Source organism: Heloderma suspectum, chromosome 2 (assembly GCF_057233095.1).
Source record: "Heloderma suspectum isolate Gila_16-S chromosome 2, 16-S_ref, whole genome shotgun sequence".
In the NCBI taxonomy this organism is placed as follows: Eukaryota; Metazoa; Chordata; class Lepidosauria; order Squamata; family Helodermatidae; genus Heloderma; species Heloderma suspectum.
The window spans coordinates 379,774,027-379,792,285 of record NC_139459.1 but is presented as its reverse complement, the minus strand read 5'-3'; the positions used below and the strand labels follow the sequence as shown (position 1 = coordinate 379,792,285).

Genomic DNA, 18,259 nt, shown 5'->3' with positions numbered 1-18,259 from the left:
TTTGATATTGTACCTTAGATAGGGATGGCGGAGAATTCCACCACGGATATCAGTGACCCCCAAAATCCGTGGTGGAACAGCCTCCCACCCCCCCCCACCCTGTGGAATCCCCCCGGAACAAAACTTACCTGGGGCTCTGGCGGCAGAGGCTGGTCTTTTGGTAGGCTGCTGCTGCCACCATTTGCGTCCTGCCAAGCTGCCGTGATAGGTTACGTAAGTATTTATGTAGCCTATCATGGCAAAGAGCAGGGATGCAAACAGCGGCCGCTATGCAGTTTGCCCCACTGCTCTTTCTGTGATAGGCTACGTAAATACTTACGTAGCCTATCACGGCAGCCAGGCTGGATGCAAATGGCAGCTGCTACGGCCGGAACTCTGGCTGCGGACGGCCCTGGCCGGTGGCTCCGTGGAGCCACCATGGAGCAGAGCTGGCCAGGGAGGATTCCGGGGTGAGGAACAGAGCTCCTCCCCCCACCACGGAAGCCTCACAATGGAACAAGGTAAGGGATTCGTACATCCCTAACCTTAGATCTTTCAGTTTTGAAAAGTGCCTTGTGCACATGTATAGAAAAGGTGGCTATAACTGTTGTAACAAAGGGACCAAAGAGGTCTCCCTGCCATGTTGTTGTTCATAAATAATGTTTCCTTAAGATAAAGTCCTGAGGTCACTTGGGGTCACTAAGGCTAGAAAGCTTGTTGGGTCCTTTCCAGACTTAATGATTGATTTCCACAGGCACAAAAAACTCTCAGACTTTTTCCTTGGTGCTCCTTCTCTTTATTGCTAGACTGTGCCTCGTTCCAGGTGTGTTGAGAGCTGTCACCCTGGATATGCCAAAGAGATTCAGGACGGAGAGCCACCTTGCTGCTATGCCTGTGCTCTGTGTGCAGAAGGGACAATCTCCACTCAGAATGGTAGGTGACCTCCAAGGATCATTGAATCATAGAATAGTAGGGTTGGAAGGGGCCTACAAGGCCATCGAGTCCAAAATCTGCTCAGTTCAGGAATCCAAGTCAGTGCATCCCTGACAGATGGCTGTCCAGCCTCGTCTTGAATGCCTCCAGTGTGGGAAAGCCGACCATCTCCCTAGGTAATTGGTTCCATTGTCATATCGCTTTAACAGTCAGGAGGTTTTTCCAGATATTCTGCCAGAATCTGGCTTCCTGACACTTGAGCCCATTATTCCGTGTCCTGCACTCTGGGATGATCAAGAAGAACTCCTGGCCTTCCTCTCTGTGACAACCTTTCAAGGACTTGAAGAGTGTTATCATATCTCCCCTCAGTCTTCTCTTCTCAAGCCTAAATATGCCCAGTTCTTTCAGTCTCTCTTGATAGGGCTTTGTTTCTAGGCCCTTGATCATCTTCATTGCCCTCCTCTGAACCCTTTCCAGTTTGTCTGCATCCTTCTTCAAGTGTGGTGCCCAGAACTGGACACAGTACTCCAGATGAGGCCTAACCAGATGAGTAGAGGGGAACTATTACTTCCCGGGATTTGGAAGCTATGCTTCTATTAATGCAGCCCCAAAGAGCATTTGCCTTTTTTGTAGCCACATCACATTGTTGGCTTATATTCAGCTTGTGATCGACAACAATTCCAAGATCCTTCTCACTTGTAGTGTTGTTGAACCACGTAGCCCCCATCTTGTAACTGTGCATTTGGTTTCTTTTTCCTAGGTGCAGAACTTGCCATTTATCCCCGTTAAATTTTACTCTGTTGTTTTCTGCCCAGCACTCCAGTCTATCCAGATCACTTTGAATTTTGTTTCTGTCTTCCAAAGTGTTAGCTATCTCACCCAATTTGGTGTCATCTGCAAATTTGATCAGCATTTCCTTCACCTCCTCCTCCAAGTCATTCATACAAATGTTGAAGAGCACTAGGCCCAGGACTGAGCCCTGCGGTACCCCACTCGTTACCTCTCCCCAGTTTGAGAAGGTCCCATTGATAAGCACTCTTTGACACCAATTCTGTAGCCAGCTGTGGATCCACCTGATGGTTGTTTCATCTAGCCCACTTTAAGCTATTTTTCTCATCAGGATATCATGCGGCACTTTGTCGAAAGCTTTGCCGAAGTCAAGGTATATTATGTCCACAGCATTCCCACAGTCCACAAGAGAGGTTACTCGATCAAAAAATGAGATCAGATTCATCTAGGGATGGACGAAAGTCCCTTACCTGTTCTCGAAGCTTGCTTCGCGGTGGGGGGGAGGCGCTTCAGTTCTCCCCCCAAAGTTCAGGCGAGGGGGGGGAGGTGCCCCGCCTCGCCTGGCCAAAATTCAGGCCGGGGTGGAGGCGCCACATCCCTTGCTGACGAAATTCAGGCCAGGTAGAAGCTCCCTGTCTACCCGGCCGCAAAAAAAAAACGTAAAAAAACAACAACACCCCCGTGATAGCTACGTAACAATTTACGTAGCGTATCATGGCTAGATTTCCAAAGTCAGCCATGATAGGCTATGTAAATCGTCACATGGCCTATCACGGGTGACTTTGAAAAAAGAAAAAAGCGCGTACGCAAATGGCGGCCCCCATAGCGCGTCGCCATTTGCGTTCCTTATTTGGTTCCTGTAGTCTACGTAAAGATTTACGTAGACTACGACGAAAATAAGGGCAACGCTATTTGCGTTGCCCTTGTTTTCACCGTAGTCTACGTAAATCTTTACGTAGACTACAGGGACCAAATAAGGAACGCAAATGGCGGTGCCCTATGGGCGCCGCCATTTGCGTACGCATTTTTTTTTTCAAAGTCACCCGTGATAGGCTACATAATGATTAACGTAGCCTATCATGGCTGACTTTGGAGATCTAGCCATGATAGGCTACATTAATCGTTACATTGCCTATCATGGGGTTGTTGTTGTTTTTTTACTTTCCTTGTAATGACGGTGGCGGCAGCCGGTCGAAAGACCAGCTGCCGCCCCCGCCCCTGACGAAAACCCGCCGAACTGCCACTGGGACCCGCCGCCGGGAGGGGCATTCGTCAAAGGTAAGTCCCATCCCGGGGGGTGGCAGGGAGGTGGCGGAGAATTTCACTGCCGATTTCGGGGGGCTGAATGCATTGGCACTCAGCCCCCCGAAGTTTCGGGGAGAAATTCTCCCCCATCCCTAGATTCATCTCGGAGGATTTGTTCTTGACAAATCCATGTTGGCTTCACTGCATTGTTTTCAAGGTGCTTAAAGATGGATTGCTTTATCATCTGCTCCAGAATTTTCCCAGGTATTTATGTCAGACTGACTGGTCTGTAGTTCCCAGGAATGGGCATTCCCTTGAGAAACAGGGCAAGTATTTGTATCTGCCCAATATTCTCCCCTACTCTGCTTTGATTCTCTCTTCTATTCCTTTCAAACACTCTAGCAAAACTTTCCATGGATGTGTCAGATAAGGAGGCTGTATGAAGGATCCCTTTTGCATGGTTGTAGCTTAATGGGAGTTCCCTGGAATTAGCCCCTTGCTACAACTTAGCCCCATGTAGCTCACAGGAACATGGTGAAGACAAAGATACGATAATCACATGGAGACTCCCCTGAACAATGTTTGGCTTAGCATGCTTTATAATCCATATCTGCAGAACACAGGAAGCTGTTTTTATATCCAGTCAACCCCCAAATCCACCAAGCCCAGCACTGACTATTTTACTCTGACTGGCAGTAGCAGCTCCATAAGGTCTCCCAGATGCAGCTTTCCTGCTCTGGCTACCTGAGATCCTTCTTTGGTGATGAGGCTTTGGGTTGAACCTCCTGATCAGAAAGTAGGTCTTCTACCAGGGAATGTTTCTCTCTCCCCTCCCCTGCTACACATTGTTTTTTTATATATATTTTAATTTTTTAAAAAAGAAAAACATAACATAACTACAACATAAACACACAATACACATACAGTAAAATATCTCTTAAGATTATAAGGTATCTACCTTTGGCTCCACTTACACAACAAATGTTTATTATTATTCTCTAGTTCTTATCTTAGTTGTATATCATACATTGACTTCACAGACATTATCTCATTTCTCTCATAATTTGAACAACAAAAAAAGAGAATTAACCATCTCAAAGTTCAAAATCCACATACATAGATATCATTTTTCTCTATTTCTTGTACAAATTCTATAAAAGGTTTCCAATCTAACAAAGATGTAGTTGTTGATCCTTCTTTAATTATAATAGTAAGTTTTGCCATCTCTGCAGCTCCATCATTTTCATGATCCACTCACTCACAGTTGGTATTGTTCCATCCTTCCATTTTTGTGCATACAGTAACCTTGCCATTGTCATGTAGAGAAAGAGTGTTCCCCCCTTCTCTTTTACGTGTTTATCTGGTAGTCCCAATAAAAATGTTTCTGGCTTTAATTCTATAGTAGGCTTTAATATTCTTTGCGCTAAAGACTGTATTCATTTCCAAAATGTTTTAGCTTTTTTACAAGTCTACCATAAATGATAAAATGTTCCCTCTTGATCTTCACATTTCCAACATTTTCAAGAAACAACTTTATACATTTCAGACAATTTAAATGGTGACATACACCATCTATACATCATCTTATAAAAAATCTCTTTAAGACTTGTACGTCAAGTAAATTTTAAATCTTTTCCCCACATCTTTTCCCACTCTTCCATTGATATATTATGACCAACATTTTGTGCCCATTTTATCATACAGTCTTTTACTTGTTCCTCCTCTGTCTTACACCTTAACAATAATTTATACAGTTTAGCAATAACATGTTCATCATTTGTACACAGTGCTGTTTCAAACTCAGATTCTGTTTGTTCAACTCCACCGGTTTTCTCAGCTATTTTAAACCTTTCTTTAATTTGCAAATATGAAAACCACTGACGGACATGACCTTCTTCCAATAAACTTTCCCTTGATTTTAACTTATATTCCCCTTGTGACAGTTCCAGTCAATCATTATATCTTATCCATTTATGCATACTATCAAATTCTCTTCTATGTCTTGCTTCTTGTGAAGATATCCAACGTGGTATTTTTTGATAGAACCTTAATTTATATTTATTCCGAATTCTTCATACAGCCCTTCTTATATACTGATTATTAAAGTCTACATTCACTTTTGTTTTATCATACCACAAATAACCATGCCACCATATCTCAATTCATGTCCTTCTAGTTCTAAATGTCTTCAATTTTTCAGCATCACCCCTTCCTTCATCCACATGAAGCAGCAGGCAGAAAAATAGGTTTTAAAATCTGGTAATCCCAAGCCACCTCTTTCCTTTGCATCTTGTAAAATTGTTATTTTAACTCTTGGGTTTTTTTGCTTGCCATATAGACTTTGTTATATCTCTCTGCCACTGCTTAAAAGGTAAATCTGATGTAATGATGAGTATCATTTGAAACAAAAATAACATCCTAGGTAATAGATTCAGTATGGATGTTGCGATTCTTCCCCAAAGTGATAGCTGTAATTTCCCCCATTTTAATAGGTCTTGTTTAATTTCATTCCATACTTTTACAAAGTCATTTTGAAAAAGCATACAATTCATATTCATCAAAAAGATTCCCAAATATTTTACTTTCTTTTCCATTTGGAAGCCAGTCTTATCCATCAGCTTCTTTTCTTGAACATTCATATTCTTTGTTAAAATTTTTGTTTTCTGTTTATTAACTTTGAACCCTGCCACTGCTCCAAATTCTTTTAATTTTTTCATTAAGATTTCAATTCCTTTTAAAGCTTCTTCCAACATAAACACCAAGTCATCTGCAAAAGCCCTCAGTTTATACGTATTTCTCCTTTTTATTCTTTATTCCTGTAATTCAATCATCTTGTCTTATATCTCTGTTCAGTAATTCCAAAACCAATATAAACAGTAGCGGTGACAATGGGCAACCTTGTCTTGTTCCTCTTTGTATCTCCCAAAGTTTAGTCAAATCCCCATTTATAATGATTTGAGCCTTTTGATCAGTACATACTGATTTCACCCATTTTATAAAGTTTTCTCCAAAGTCCAGTTCTTCTAAAGTCTTAATTAAACATTTCCAGCTGAGATTATCAAATGCTTTCTCTGCATCTAAAAAGATCAGAGCTGCTTGTTTTTCTGGGTGTTTTTCCAAATATTCCACCACATTCAAGACCGTTCTTACATCATCTCTCATCTGTCTCCTTGGTAAGAAACCACTTTGGTCCTCATCTACAAACTCCTGCAATATTTTCTTGAGCCTTTCTGCCAAAACTGTTGCAAAAATATCTTATAGTCATTGTGTAATAATGAGATTGGGCTGTAGTTTTTTTGTCGAGGTTAAATCCTGTCCTTCTTTAGGTATTAATGTTATATATGCAGTTTTCCATGTTTCCGGTACCTCCCCTTTTCTAAAATATGGTTCATCATATTTTTCAGCTGTTGTAAAATTCCGTCTTCACACTTCTTATAATATAATCCTGATATTCCATCTGGTCCTGGAGTTTTTCCCAATTTAATTTTTTTATTGTTGCTTCCACCATTTCATTTACTGTTATTGGGCCATTCATCGTTTGTTTTTGTTCCTTAGTAATTTTTGGTAAGTTTTGTTTATGAATATATTTATCCATTAATTCTGGGGAGATATCGTGTCCTTTATACAAATTTGAATAATATTGATAAAAGGCTTTCTGAATTGCCACATTATTGGGTAATTCTAATCCACTTTCACTTATTTTCACAATTGTTTTCTTTTCTTTTTTCTTTCTAAGTTTATAGGCCAACCATCTTCCTGGTTTATTAGCAAATTCAAAATTTCTTTGTTTTACAATTTTTTTTTTTTTTTGCATATCCTGAACTATTAACATCGACAATTGTTGTTGGACTAATTTAATCTGTCGGAGGACACTTGCCTTTCCTGGTTTCTTCTTTAGAAATTCTTCTTTCTCCTTTATCTGTTTTAGAATATTTTGTACCTTCTCTTCTCTTTTCTTTTTCAGTTGCGTGTTTTCTTGTATAAAATAACCTCTCATGCCTTACTTGCATCCCATACTGTTTGGATATTTGTTCCCTTAACCAGATTCAATTCAAAAAATTATCTCAATTTCTTTTTAGTGTCACCCACAATACTTTTATTTTGAAATATCATTTCATTCAATCTCCATCTAAAAGTAGTGCTTTTTTTACATATGATATAGATATAGGGTAATGGTCCAAAAATGATCTTGGTAGAACTTGTACTTTGCCAATATTTTTAGCAAGCTCTTCAGTTGTCCGAATCATATCAGTCCTTGAAAAAGATTTATGTCTTTCTGAAAAAAATTGTATATTCTTTTGAGTATCCATTTTTATCTCTGCATAAAATTGTTGTTTGATCACCTCTCCCACATCCCCATGTTTCTTCCAAATGGAATCGAACTTTGAGTGGGTGTCCCAGAAGGGGCACAGTAACCCCACCCTCTTCCACAGTCTCCATAATCGCAGGAGCAAACATGTAAGCACAGCCAGCTTTTCTTTGTGCATAGGGATGTCAGAGAATTTCGCCACGAATCTCGGGCCCCTGAAATTGGTGGCGTAATGGTCTGCCACCCCCACCCCGCCCACCCCGGGACAGGACTTACCTTGGGCGAACCTTCCTGGTGGCAGCGGCTCCGGAAGCAGTTCAGCGGTGGTTTGGAGGTGGCGGCTGTGGTGGCTGGTCTTCCGACCGGCTGCCGCCGCCTCCATTTCCAGTAAAAAAAACAGAAAAACAAAAAAAATGTGATAGGCTACGTAAAGATTTATGTAGCCTATCATGACTGATTTAAAAGAAAAAAATGCGCGTACGCAAATGGTGGCGCCCATGGGCACTGCCATTTGCATTCCTTATTTTGGCACATCTTAGTCTACGTAAACATTTACGTAGACTAAGACAGCGAAAATAAGGGGAACGCAAATAGCGTAGCTTCTACACTATTTGCATTCCCTTATTTTCGCCATTTTAGTCTACATAAATGTTTACGTAGACTAAGACGTGCCAAAATAAGGAACGCAAATGGTGGCGCACATGGGCGCCGCCATTTGTGTACGTGCATTTTTTTCTCTTTTAAATCAGCCGTGACAGGCTACGTAAACATTTACGTAGCCTATTACGGCTGACTTCAGGGACGCAAATGGTGGTGGCTACGCGAATGGTGGTGGCTCGGGGGGGAGGGATGCAGCACCACGCCCCCGGCCAGAATTTAGGGGGGGAGGGACAAAGTGCCTCCCCTCTGCCAGAATTTTGGGGGGAGGGACAGAGTGCCTCCCCCCCACCGCTAATGTCACCCTTCGAAAAGGTAAGTGATTTTCTTACATCCCTAATTGTGCGTCTTCTTTCCCCCAGTCACAGCACTGAGGACTGGTAAGCATATAGACTTACAACTCCGGGAAAGGAACTTCGCCTCCCTCCTTCCCTTCCTGGCTTTCAACTAGGAACACATTCAGCTTTCCCCTTTAGATGTACTGGACATTCAGGGGTCAAGACTTCATGGTTGTCCTTCAATGGATGTTGTCCGTTCACAGGGAAGTAGCTCTGCAGACCAGGCAGGGGGTGTGCGGCACACCAGGCCAATCTTTCCTCCCAGCATCATCTTATCCTTGCAGCCCAATTAGGAAATTCTATAATCACACACCATCAAGAGAATTCTGGAATGATAAATGAGACCCCAATGCATAAAGCAAGCAAGTTTTGCCTTCCGACCCGGGAGGAGTAAAAGTGTCTCATTGCTCAGACAGTACCAGGCCATTAGAGATAAATCATTTGCACACTTTACTGATTTGAGAGGAATCCAGGTAAGGAGGTGTGAAATGTTAAATTTAGGGTTATGATTTTCACTTAACAGGGTTAAAGAGGGCACCATAACATAGGGCTGTATACCACTTCAGTTCTGGATCCAAACCAAAGCAGGGTGATTCAGACCGAATCATTCCAGATCCAAATAGGATCCAGATTGGTTCAAAGCGGGTCATATTGGTCTGAATTGCTTTGGATTGTTTTGGACTGATCCAGATGATTCTGAAGCCCAGACAGCCTGTCTGGGAAATGTCACCATTTGCTTAAGATTAGGGAGGGGGAGGGGAGGAGTTGGGAGGGGGGAACTGAGCCTTGGCAAGTAACATCTCTAGGGGCCAGTAGGGCTGAATTTTTAACCCAGCAGTCTCCAATCCCAGGGGTGGAGGAGGGGTTATATATAACAGGAGATTCTGCTTTTGTTTCCCAGTGGGCAAGAGAGTTGGTAGAAGGAGGAGAGTTCTTTAGTATTGCATTGTACTAGTGCAGCAGTTCTCTGCCCTTCTCAATTCCATTTCTTAGTCTTCCAGTTGCATAAAATCCATCTTCTAGATTCCTTGAATTCCCTTAAATTTCGTAGTCTTCCATGTCCCTTAAAACCTTCTTCTAGATTCTTTTTTTAACGCCCTACAAAAAATATATATGTAGAAAACAACACTCACTCTTCCAGTTGTTAGACTTGAGTTTGTTTTCTTGCTTACTGCTTGTTCTTTGGCTCGCCCCTCCCTGCCCTTCTCAATTACTATTCCTGCCCTTCCCATTTTTCAACTCTTCATCTATATTCTGATATAAAATAAAATATACCCCACACACACAGACACACCTTTCTCTTCTGTTCAGCTTTGCACAGCTGGTTAGTTTGAGTGTTACTTGTCCCTGACAGCTCCCTATGGGGCAGCCCCAGGGACGGTAGTGGCCAGCACTTCTGGGACTGGGAAGGAGGGTATTGCTGGGCTCTCCTTCATGCACAAGTCACGGACCAGTCCCACATGGCAGCAGAGATCACAGAGGACATGAACCGCATGTTGTAGGGGTGGCTGGCCGGGTACCTGCTGACTCGCGGCTACATGATCACAAATGTGGGAGCCAACGTGGTGAAGGCTGTGTGTGATGGTGGATGGTTTGAGGGCATCTGCCACATTGCACACATCGTCAAACTGATAGTGAGGGATGCTCTTGGTATGGGCAGCACCAAGGTGTATCCCAATCCCACCCCCCTGTGTCATGTCCATAATCTCTTGGGGAATTGCGGGAAGGGGGCTGGGCACTTCCACCATGGCATCAAGGGCAGTAGGCTGCTGTGGGAGAAGCAGGAGGAGCTGGGGCTCCCACAGAACAGGCTGGTGCAGGACGTGGAACAACCTGGACGTTCACGTACCTCATGCCAGAGCGTATTGTGGAGAAACAGCATGCTGTCCACAAGGTGTCCAGGGTTGGGGACATTGGCATCCAAGCATACATGCGCAGGCAGCAGTGGGATGCTATGTTCCAGCTTGTGGTGGTCCTCAAGCCGTTCCTTGAGGCCATAGAGAGCCTGAGCACCAGCACTGCGCTCCTCAGCCAGGTGATCCCTGTGGCCGGGCATCTCCAGAAACAGATGGGTGAGTTCCTGGATTCCAGGGATCCTGTCACAGGCAGGCACTTCCTGCCAGATGTATGGGAAGTGGTGCCAAGGCTGAGGGATGGCCTAGTACGGAAGGTGGATCCCGGATCCTGGGAGAGGTCATCCATGTTGGCCACCACGTGCAGACCCCATCTCAAGGATGGGCTTTGTGCATAGAACTCCTGGAGGGCATGGAAGGAAATCCTGGTGGGGCAAGTGAGGGAGGAACAGGCGAAGAGGCTGGAGCAGGTGCTGGAGAAGGAGGAGGGAGAGTGGACTATCCCTTCTATCAGCAGCACCCTGCAGCAGCAGCAGGACCACAGGCCAGGGGTTATGGGCCAAGGCAGTACAAGCAGCTGTTGGGGGGAGAGGCACCCAACCCATCTGCAAGGATAACACTGCAATGTCTCTGCAGCATTACCTGGTGGAGCCCATGGAGAACTCCTCCATGGATCCTATTGTCTCTTGGTCATCCCACAGTCAGGTTTCGTTGGATCTGGCTAAAGTGGCCATGGAATGATTCAGCTGCCCACTGACCAGCATCCCAAGTGAGAGGGTGTTTTCAACAATGGGAGGCATTGTGACACCCCACCACTGCCCTCCTCCTCTGCCAGCCTCTGACACTCATGCCTGCCCACTGTGCTGCCCTCAGTGCAGTAAATCAACTCCGAACAGGCAAGACACTCTTCTTAGCCTGTTGTGCATGGTTCCTCCACTGCCAGGCTGACTGTGCCAGCCTTGAACGTGCCCACCGGAGTGGTGGCTGGATGGTATGGATGGTGGCTATGAACTCACTGAGCTCTGTGTGACTTATTCCCAGGTAATGTGTATTGCAGCCAAAGAGAGATTTAACTTTTCTCCCTTTAACTTTTCCTCCTTTGAAGTGTGTCAGGTCATACACTGAAGCTGAACAGTGGCAGATTCAGGACAGGCAAAAGAAAAGTACTAGGGGATGGGGGTTGTTTTGCACTTCAAAACACCTACATGAGAGTTAGGGATAGTGACTTCCTAATTGTCACCTTAACCTTCTGATTAGCAACTCTAATCCCCTCTGTGGCTTGGCAGTTCTTGTCACCTTTTGCTTTAGTTTTTGAGAACAGGAAGTTTTATGCATGGCTAGCACAAATGCCACTGGACCTAACCATCTGAAATTGGGCACTTTCAGTCATCTCCATAGGAGCTAACAAGTCCCCAAATTCCATTTACTTATGTGGAAGTAGGGATGGACGAAAGTCACTTACCTGATCCCGAAGCTTGCTTTGCGGTGGGGGGAGGCGCTCCGTTTCTCCCCCCAAAATTCTGGCTGGGGGGGAGGCACCCCGTCCCTCCTTGCCGAATTTCTGGATGGGGGGGAGGTGCCCCATCCCTCTCCGCCGAAATTCTGGCCGGGGGGGAGCGCCTTGTCTCTCCGGCTGCGAATCCTGTTGTCCTGCTGGGACGCAAATGGCGGCGGACATAGCCGCCGCCGTTTGCGACCCCGGCCTGCAGTCAGCCGTGATAGGCTACGTAAATCCTTACGTAGCCTATCACGGCTGACTTTGAAAAAAAAAAAGCATGTACGCAAATGGCGGTGCCCATGGGTACCGCCATTTGCATACGCGCTTTTTTTTTTCCCCCAAAGTCAGCCATGATAGGCTACGTAAGGATTTACGTAGCCTATCACGGTGTTTTTTGAAAATCTAGCTGTGATAGTCTATGCAAATCTTTACGTAGCCTATCACGTTTGTTGCTGTTGTTGTTGTTTTTTACTTGGAAATGGCGGCAGCAGCAGCCAGTCGAGAAGACTGGCTGCCGCCGCCGCCAAACCGCTGCCGGGAGCCACCGCTGCGAGGGACATTCACCAAAGGTAAGTCCCATCCCTGGGGCGGGCGGGGGGGTGGACCGTTTCTCCACCAGTTTCGGGGGTACGAATGCATTGGCATTTGGCCTCCTGGAGATTCGTGGAGAAATTCTCTGACATCCCTATGTGGAAGCACTGAAAAATGATTGCTATTTGCTTTGACAGATTTTCTTGAAAAAAGCAAAGTTTACCTGTGCCTAGCACAGATTTCACTGGACCTAACTGTCTAAAAATTGGCAGGTTCAATCATCTCCATTGGGACTGCCAGGTCTCCAAATTTGATGTGTTTATCATAAAACTAAAAAAGTTATGGCCATTTCTGTTTTCCAGTGCAAGTCACTGGGAAAATGTAATATATGAATAATTCAGATTTCTGAATCTTACTTCGGAAATGGAGTCCGAAGTTCATCAGATCAGGTCTGAAGCCATCCAAAGCAGATCAGGGCCAAATCCGAAATGGCCTCTGAAGCAGGTTGGGGGTGGGGGTGGATGTGCAGAGCTCTGCTATAAACCATAGTGAGACCAGATAGGCCATCAGATAAGTTACTTAAAATCTCATCCCAAATCATAAATATAATGAAATACGTATAAGATATTTTAAAATTAACCTTTTATTGTGAATCTTTAAAAAACAAAACAAACTGAAAACCTTACAAAACCGAAAAAAGAAATTAAAAAAATAGAAATACATGTTCAAAATCCTCAGTTTCTATCATTAAAATATTCACACACAAAAAAAAGTGGGGGGAGGTTACACATGCACTCCAGTAAAAGCTGTCCAAATATCTGCATATAAGTCCATTGGCAAGTTACGCCTATACCACTCTTTCAAACGCTGCTAGTTTTTTTAAGTCTTCAGTCCATTGTGTTATAGGTGGTGAGCTTTTATCCTTCTAATATTGTAGTATCAGTCCTTTAGCAACCAAAAGGGCATGAAAAATCCATTTATGCTGACCATGTGTTACGTTCCGAGAAGCAGGTAAGTAGTTGAAAAGAGTATTTACATCAGTAAATATTAAAGAGCTTTCCAATACAAAATTTATCTGTACAATAACTTCCTCCCAAAAGGAGGCCGCCATTGGGCATTTCCAAAACATGTGAATAAAAGAAGCATTGACTCCATTACACCTCCAACAATTAGCCGAACTTGACAAGCAGTAACAGCAGCAGGACCAAATCTAGATACCAACTAATGTTTCGATTGCAAGTACTGCCATTCCACTGAAGCCAGCAAATCAAATTGCTCTTGCAAAGTTGAAAATACCAAAAGCTCATCATCAACCCCCCACTAATTGATCTAAAGTAAAGATCATCTTATCGGTCCAGATCCGCCATAAAAATATTTTCTTGACCGTTCTTAAATCTGGATCTCCCCATCAAATCAATTTAGCATGGGAAAATGGATCAAACTGTAATTAACGTGACATTATACATCAAACTACCCTAACTGCCAAAATTGTGGGAGGAGCTCTGTCTACCTGGATATGCCAAGAACCTAATGCCATCCATTTAAAGAGAGGCCCGAGACAAGAAGAGAAGATACGTATAAGATAACAAGCTCACAAGACAAAAAAGATACGTGTAACGTGTCAAAGAAAGCTAAAAGGTTTGTGTTGTTATGTTGTTATGCATAACAATAAAAAGCTTCAAAATTCAATAATCTTATTTAGACAGATAAAGTTTTAAAGTAGAAATGATACAGTATTTTTGGGATTCTTAGATAAGAAAGATAATTAGTAGTAAGCATAGTTTGGAGGTATTTTTTAGCATCCAAAAAGTATATAAAAGAGACTGAGAACATGCAACAGTGGGCACAATCCCTTAGGACCAGCTTCCTTTGATGTGTTGCCTGTAGAAGCAACTTGTCAAGCTTGATTTGATTATCAAAGACTGAAGGCAAAAGGAGAAGGGGATGACAGAGGATGAGATGGCTAGACAGCATCACCGATGCAATGAATATGAACTTGAGCACACTCCGGGAGAGAGCGCAGGACAGGAAGGCCTGGCGTGCTATGGTCCATGGGGTCACGAAGAGTCAGACACGACTGAACGACTGAACAACAACAACAACAAGGGATGTACGAAATGCTTACCTGGTTTCGTCCAGGGACATCCGTGGTGGGGGGGTGGTGCTCCGTCCCTTCCCCCGAAATCCTCGACAGGGAGGGAGGCTATCCATTCCTCCCCCCCGGAATCCTGCCCAGCTGGCTCTGCTCCCCGGCCAGGCCGCAGAGCTGCCACCCAGGCCAACCCACAGTGGGGCCTCCAGCCGCTGCTGGGCTGGTGCAGACGCAAATGGCGTCCTGAGTAGGGGACGCCATTTGCGTCCCTATGGTAGCCCGTGATAGGCTACGTAAATATTTACGTAGCCTATCATGGGCTACCATAGGGACGCTAGTGGCGTCCCCTACTCAGGACATCATTTGTATCCGCACCAGCCCAGCAGCAGCCGGAGCCATGGCCACCGCCGCCAGAGCCGCAGCCGCAGCCAGAGCTGCAGCCAGGTAGGCTTCGTTTCACAGGGCTTTCACGGGGTGGTGGGGCGTGTTGCTCCATTCCGCCATGGATTCTGCGGCGGAATTCTCTAACATCCCTAATTATCACTGAGAATGGGCAAATGAACTTGCTTAGAATGATGATGGAGGTGTCATGTGTTTGAATCTATGCATGCACGAGTGCTTGAATTTAGTACTGTTATTACTTTTGTGGTAAAGAAACAAGACAAATCTTGTCTGAGAGTGTGTTTCTTAAGTAATAGAATTCTGTATAACCCATATTGAGAGTGAAGGATTAAACTCTAGATGGTAGCTGGTTTTAGGAGAAATCTGACTATTGGAGAGAATCTCTGAACCAGGGCAATTGCCACAGGTGGGACTCTTTATGCGCCCCAGAGAGAGATGCTAAGCCCAGGCTGTGATATGCTGAGGTGTTCCTGTACCTGCCAATTGGGAAGGAACAGGTCTCCCAGCAAAGGAGGGCCTGGGTGGTGCTTGCCGGTGAGGCACTCCTGCAGCATCTGCCTTGGCAGTCATGGTCTGCCCTCTGGCGAGCCACTTTGACCAGCCTGCCTTCCCTTTCTTTGCTCTCCCTACCATCCTCCTGTTCCTGCTCTCTCCCAGTGTCTGATAGTAGCAACAGATAGTAGTCTGATAGAGGAGTCCCAGCTGTTGCCACTGAGGCGTCACTTTTCTCCCACAGCTGTGGCATGCTTCCCTCATCAGCTTGGGCCCTCCACAGCCAGTGCTCCATGTTAACTGCATACTCACACCCAGCTCCCTCTTGCCTCTCTGCCTGGGTGTTTTCAGCAAGAGAAGGAGGATGACTTGACCCAATGAGACCTGATGGGCTGTTACAAGAACACAGACAGTTCTGGATGTAGGACCAACGTTAATGATGCTACAGTCACCCTCTTTCTTTTCAGATGCAGACCACTGCAGCAAATGTCCAGAAAATCAGCATCCAAACAAGGCCCATGATGAATGTATCCCCAAGGAGATGACCTTCCTCTCCTATGGAGAACCTTTGGGGATCATCCTGGTTTCATTTGCATTATTCTTTTCTTTAATCACAGCCTTTGTGTTAGGAACCTTCATTAAATACCTAGACACACCAATAGTCAAAGCCAACAACCAGGACCTCTCCTACCTTCTCCTCTTCTCCCTCCTGCTTTCCTCTTGGTCCTCCATTCTGTTCATTGGCCGCCCAAAGAAAGTGACTTGCCTTCTCCGACAAACAGCCTTCAGCATCATCTTCTCAGTTGCCGTCGCATCTGTGCTGGCCAAAACGATCACTGTGGTGCTGGTCTTCCTGGCCACAAAGCCAGGGAACAAGGTGAAGAAATGGCTGGGGAAGAGTCTTGCCAACTCCATTGTAATTTCTTGTTCCAGCGTCCAAGTTGTCATCTGCTCCATCTGGCTGGGGATCTCTCCACCCTTCCCAGAGTCCGACATGCACTCCCAGCCTGGACAGATCATCCTGCAATGCAACGAAGGATCTGTCACCATGTTTTATACTGCCCTTGGCTACATGGGCTTCCTGGCTGCCATCTGTTTCACGGTGGCTTTCCTAGCCAGGAAGCTGCCTGGGGCCTTCAATGAGGCCAAGTTAATCACTTTCAGCATGCTCGTCTTTTGCAGTGTCTGGGTGTCCTTTGTGCCCTCCTACCTGAGCACAAAGGGGAAATCCATGGTAGCCGTGCAGGTCTTCTCTATTTTGGCCTCCAATGTTGGGTTGCTGTGCTGCATCTTTCTTCCCAAATGCTACATTATTGTACTGAGGCCTGGTCTGAATAAAAAGGAGCATCTCATGATGAGAACTAATGATGGAATCTTATCATAGATAAAAATGGAAAAAAAAATCTATCTCCATTTCAGTCTGGGTAAGAGTCACATGTTCTGATAGAGGCAAAAGTGTTATGGGACAGATGCAGGGCCTGTTAGTTTGCTGTGGGTTGCAGTTAGATCCAAGAATGGAGGGAGGCCTTCAATGAAAGGAGGGGGAGCCCAGGGAATTTTCTTTTGAAACCCTCTCTTCATGGCATCTAGGGATGTCAGAGAATTCTGCCACGGACTGAAATGGGATCGAATTCACTTCAGTCTGTGCCACGGAATCCTCTGCAGAATGGCACCACGAGGTCCTGCGGAGCCAGCAGTCATGTGGCTTTTTGTTTGTCATCTGCACAGAGTCGCAACATTTTCATAAATAAAAATGCAAGGTAGTATATTCCGATAATAAATACATAAGTTTAAAAAATAAAATAAAAAATTAATTGTGCTCACCGCCTTGTTTGTGGGTGTTCTTTTTCTATTGAAATCCTCGTTTACTTTCAGCCAAAACACTTCCTCCTCCTCAGGGCTTCCCAAAACAAGCCCTAGGTGTGCCTGAGTGATGCACTCTTCATTTAAAGCAACGCTGTTTGAAAGAAAGAAAGAAAGAAAGAAAGAAAGAAAGAAAGAAAGAAAGAAAGAAAGAACCTTTAAAATGACCATGCCGGTCTGGAGCCCTGCACGAGGTATTATTACCCCTGATAGGCTTTCTATTCCCACATCCAGCCTTGTTGGTGATGTTGTGAGGCTAAAATGGAGAGGAGAACCAACTCTGTGCATGTCTACTCAGAAGTAAGTCATACTGAGTTCAATGCAACTTACTCCTACACATGTCAGCACCCCACTTGCCCCCAGCTCAGCTTTGTATTTTCACATCCAGCTCATTAGCAAACCTCCTGTTAGTTATCTCACTGGGTGACTTTGGGCTGGAGTCTGGACTCTAACCACTAGATCATACTTCTGTTATGAAACTCATGAAGAATAAGAGACAGTATAATGGAAAGTTCTTTCTGAAGCAGTCACACTTCACTTGAACAAATGCAGCATGAAGAGAAAGATCAGCAACCTTCTCTTCGTTTGAATAAAAAGCACACTCTGCACATGCTCAGGGAATGGACAAAATGAGGAATAAACATACCAGGGAATGTGAAGAACTATATTCTTCGTGTGTGTGTGTGTGTGTGTGTGTAATCTCCCTCAATCCAGCTGTTCCGTGGGAAAAAAAGCCCCATTCACGCAAGGAACTACTGCTATAGAGTTGCTGAGGCTAGCTATGCCCCTAACTAGCTAAATGCCAAACTGTCCCCCTTCCTGTAACTTGCAGATGAAGTTGCCATATTCCCAACAGCAATTGGGAGGGTCGGGAAAAGGATCAGAGCTGGCACTCTTCCCAACTATGATGCTAACATTATTTACTTGTTCCCAGTTTCTTATCTGTATGAAACTTTGAAACAGAGCTCAATAAGGAAATGAATAAGGACCTAACGTTTACATGGCCCCGCATCTGAAATTAAGCAATGGATTGCACCAGTGTCATAAATCTCCTCCTGGATGTGTTGGTGGCCCAATACCTATTGTGTGGGGAAGATCCCCAGTTCTGTAGAAAAAATGTAACCAAACAGCGATTGTATGTGTCTTAAGCAGCAAGTAGTATTGTAAGAGCTGCGCATGCCTGGAATGAGTGAGCAGTAACCCTAAGATAAGGTAGTTAGGCAAACAGCTAGCAACCAATCAAAGTGACACACCAGCTAAGGAATGCAAGCTAAGGTG

At 44.7% G+C, this 18,259-nt stretch overlaps 1 protein-coding gene across 1 annotated transcript; it reads left to right on the top strand.

Moving 5' to 3' along the window:
* The first annotated feature begins 383 nt into the window (after window positions 1-383).
* LOC146356345 (vomeronasal type-2 receptor 26-like) lies at window positions 384-16,942 on the top strand. Its single transcript, XM_084832595.1, has 3 exons — window positions 384-500; window positions 786-912; window positions 15,586-16,942. Exon 3 carries the CDS (start codon window positions 15,660-15,662, stop codon window positions 16,500-16,502), a length of 843 nt encoding a protein of 280 aa, XP_084688721.1. The 5' UTR covers window positions 384-500; window positions 786-912; window positions 15,586-15,659; the 3' UTR covers window positions 16,503-16,942.
* Window positions 16,943-18,259: the final 1,317 nt, after the last annotated feature.

What these genes read in the sequence shown, in the direction of transcription:
- LOC146356345 (XM_084832595.1), top strand. Translation starts at nt 15,660, where the DNA reads ATGACCTTCCTCTCCTATGGAGAACCTTTGGGGATCATCCTGGTTTCA.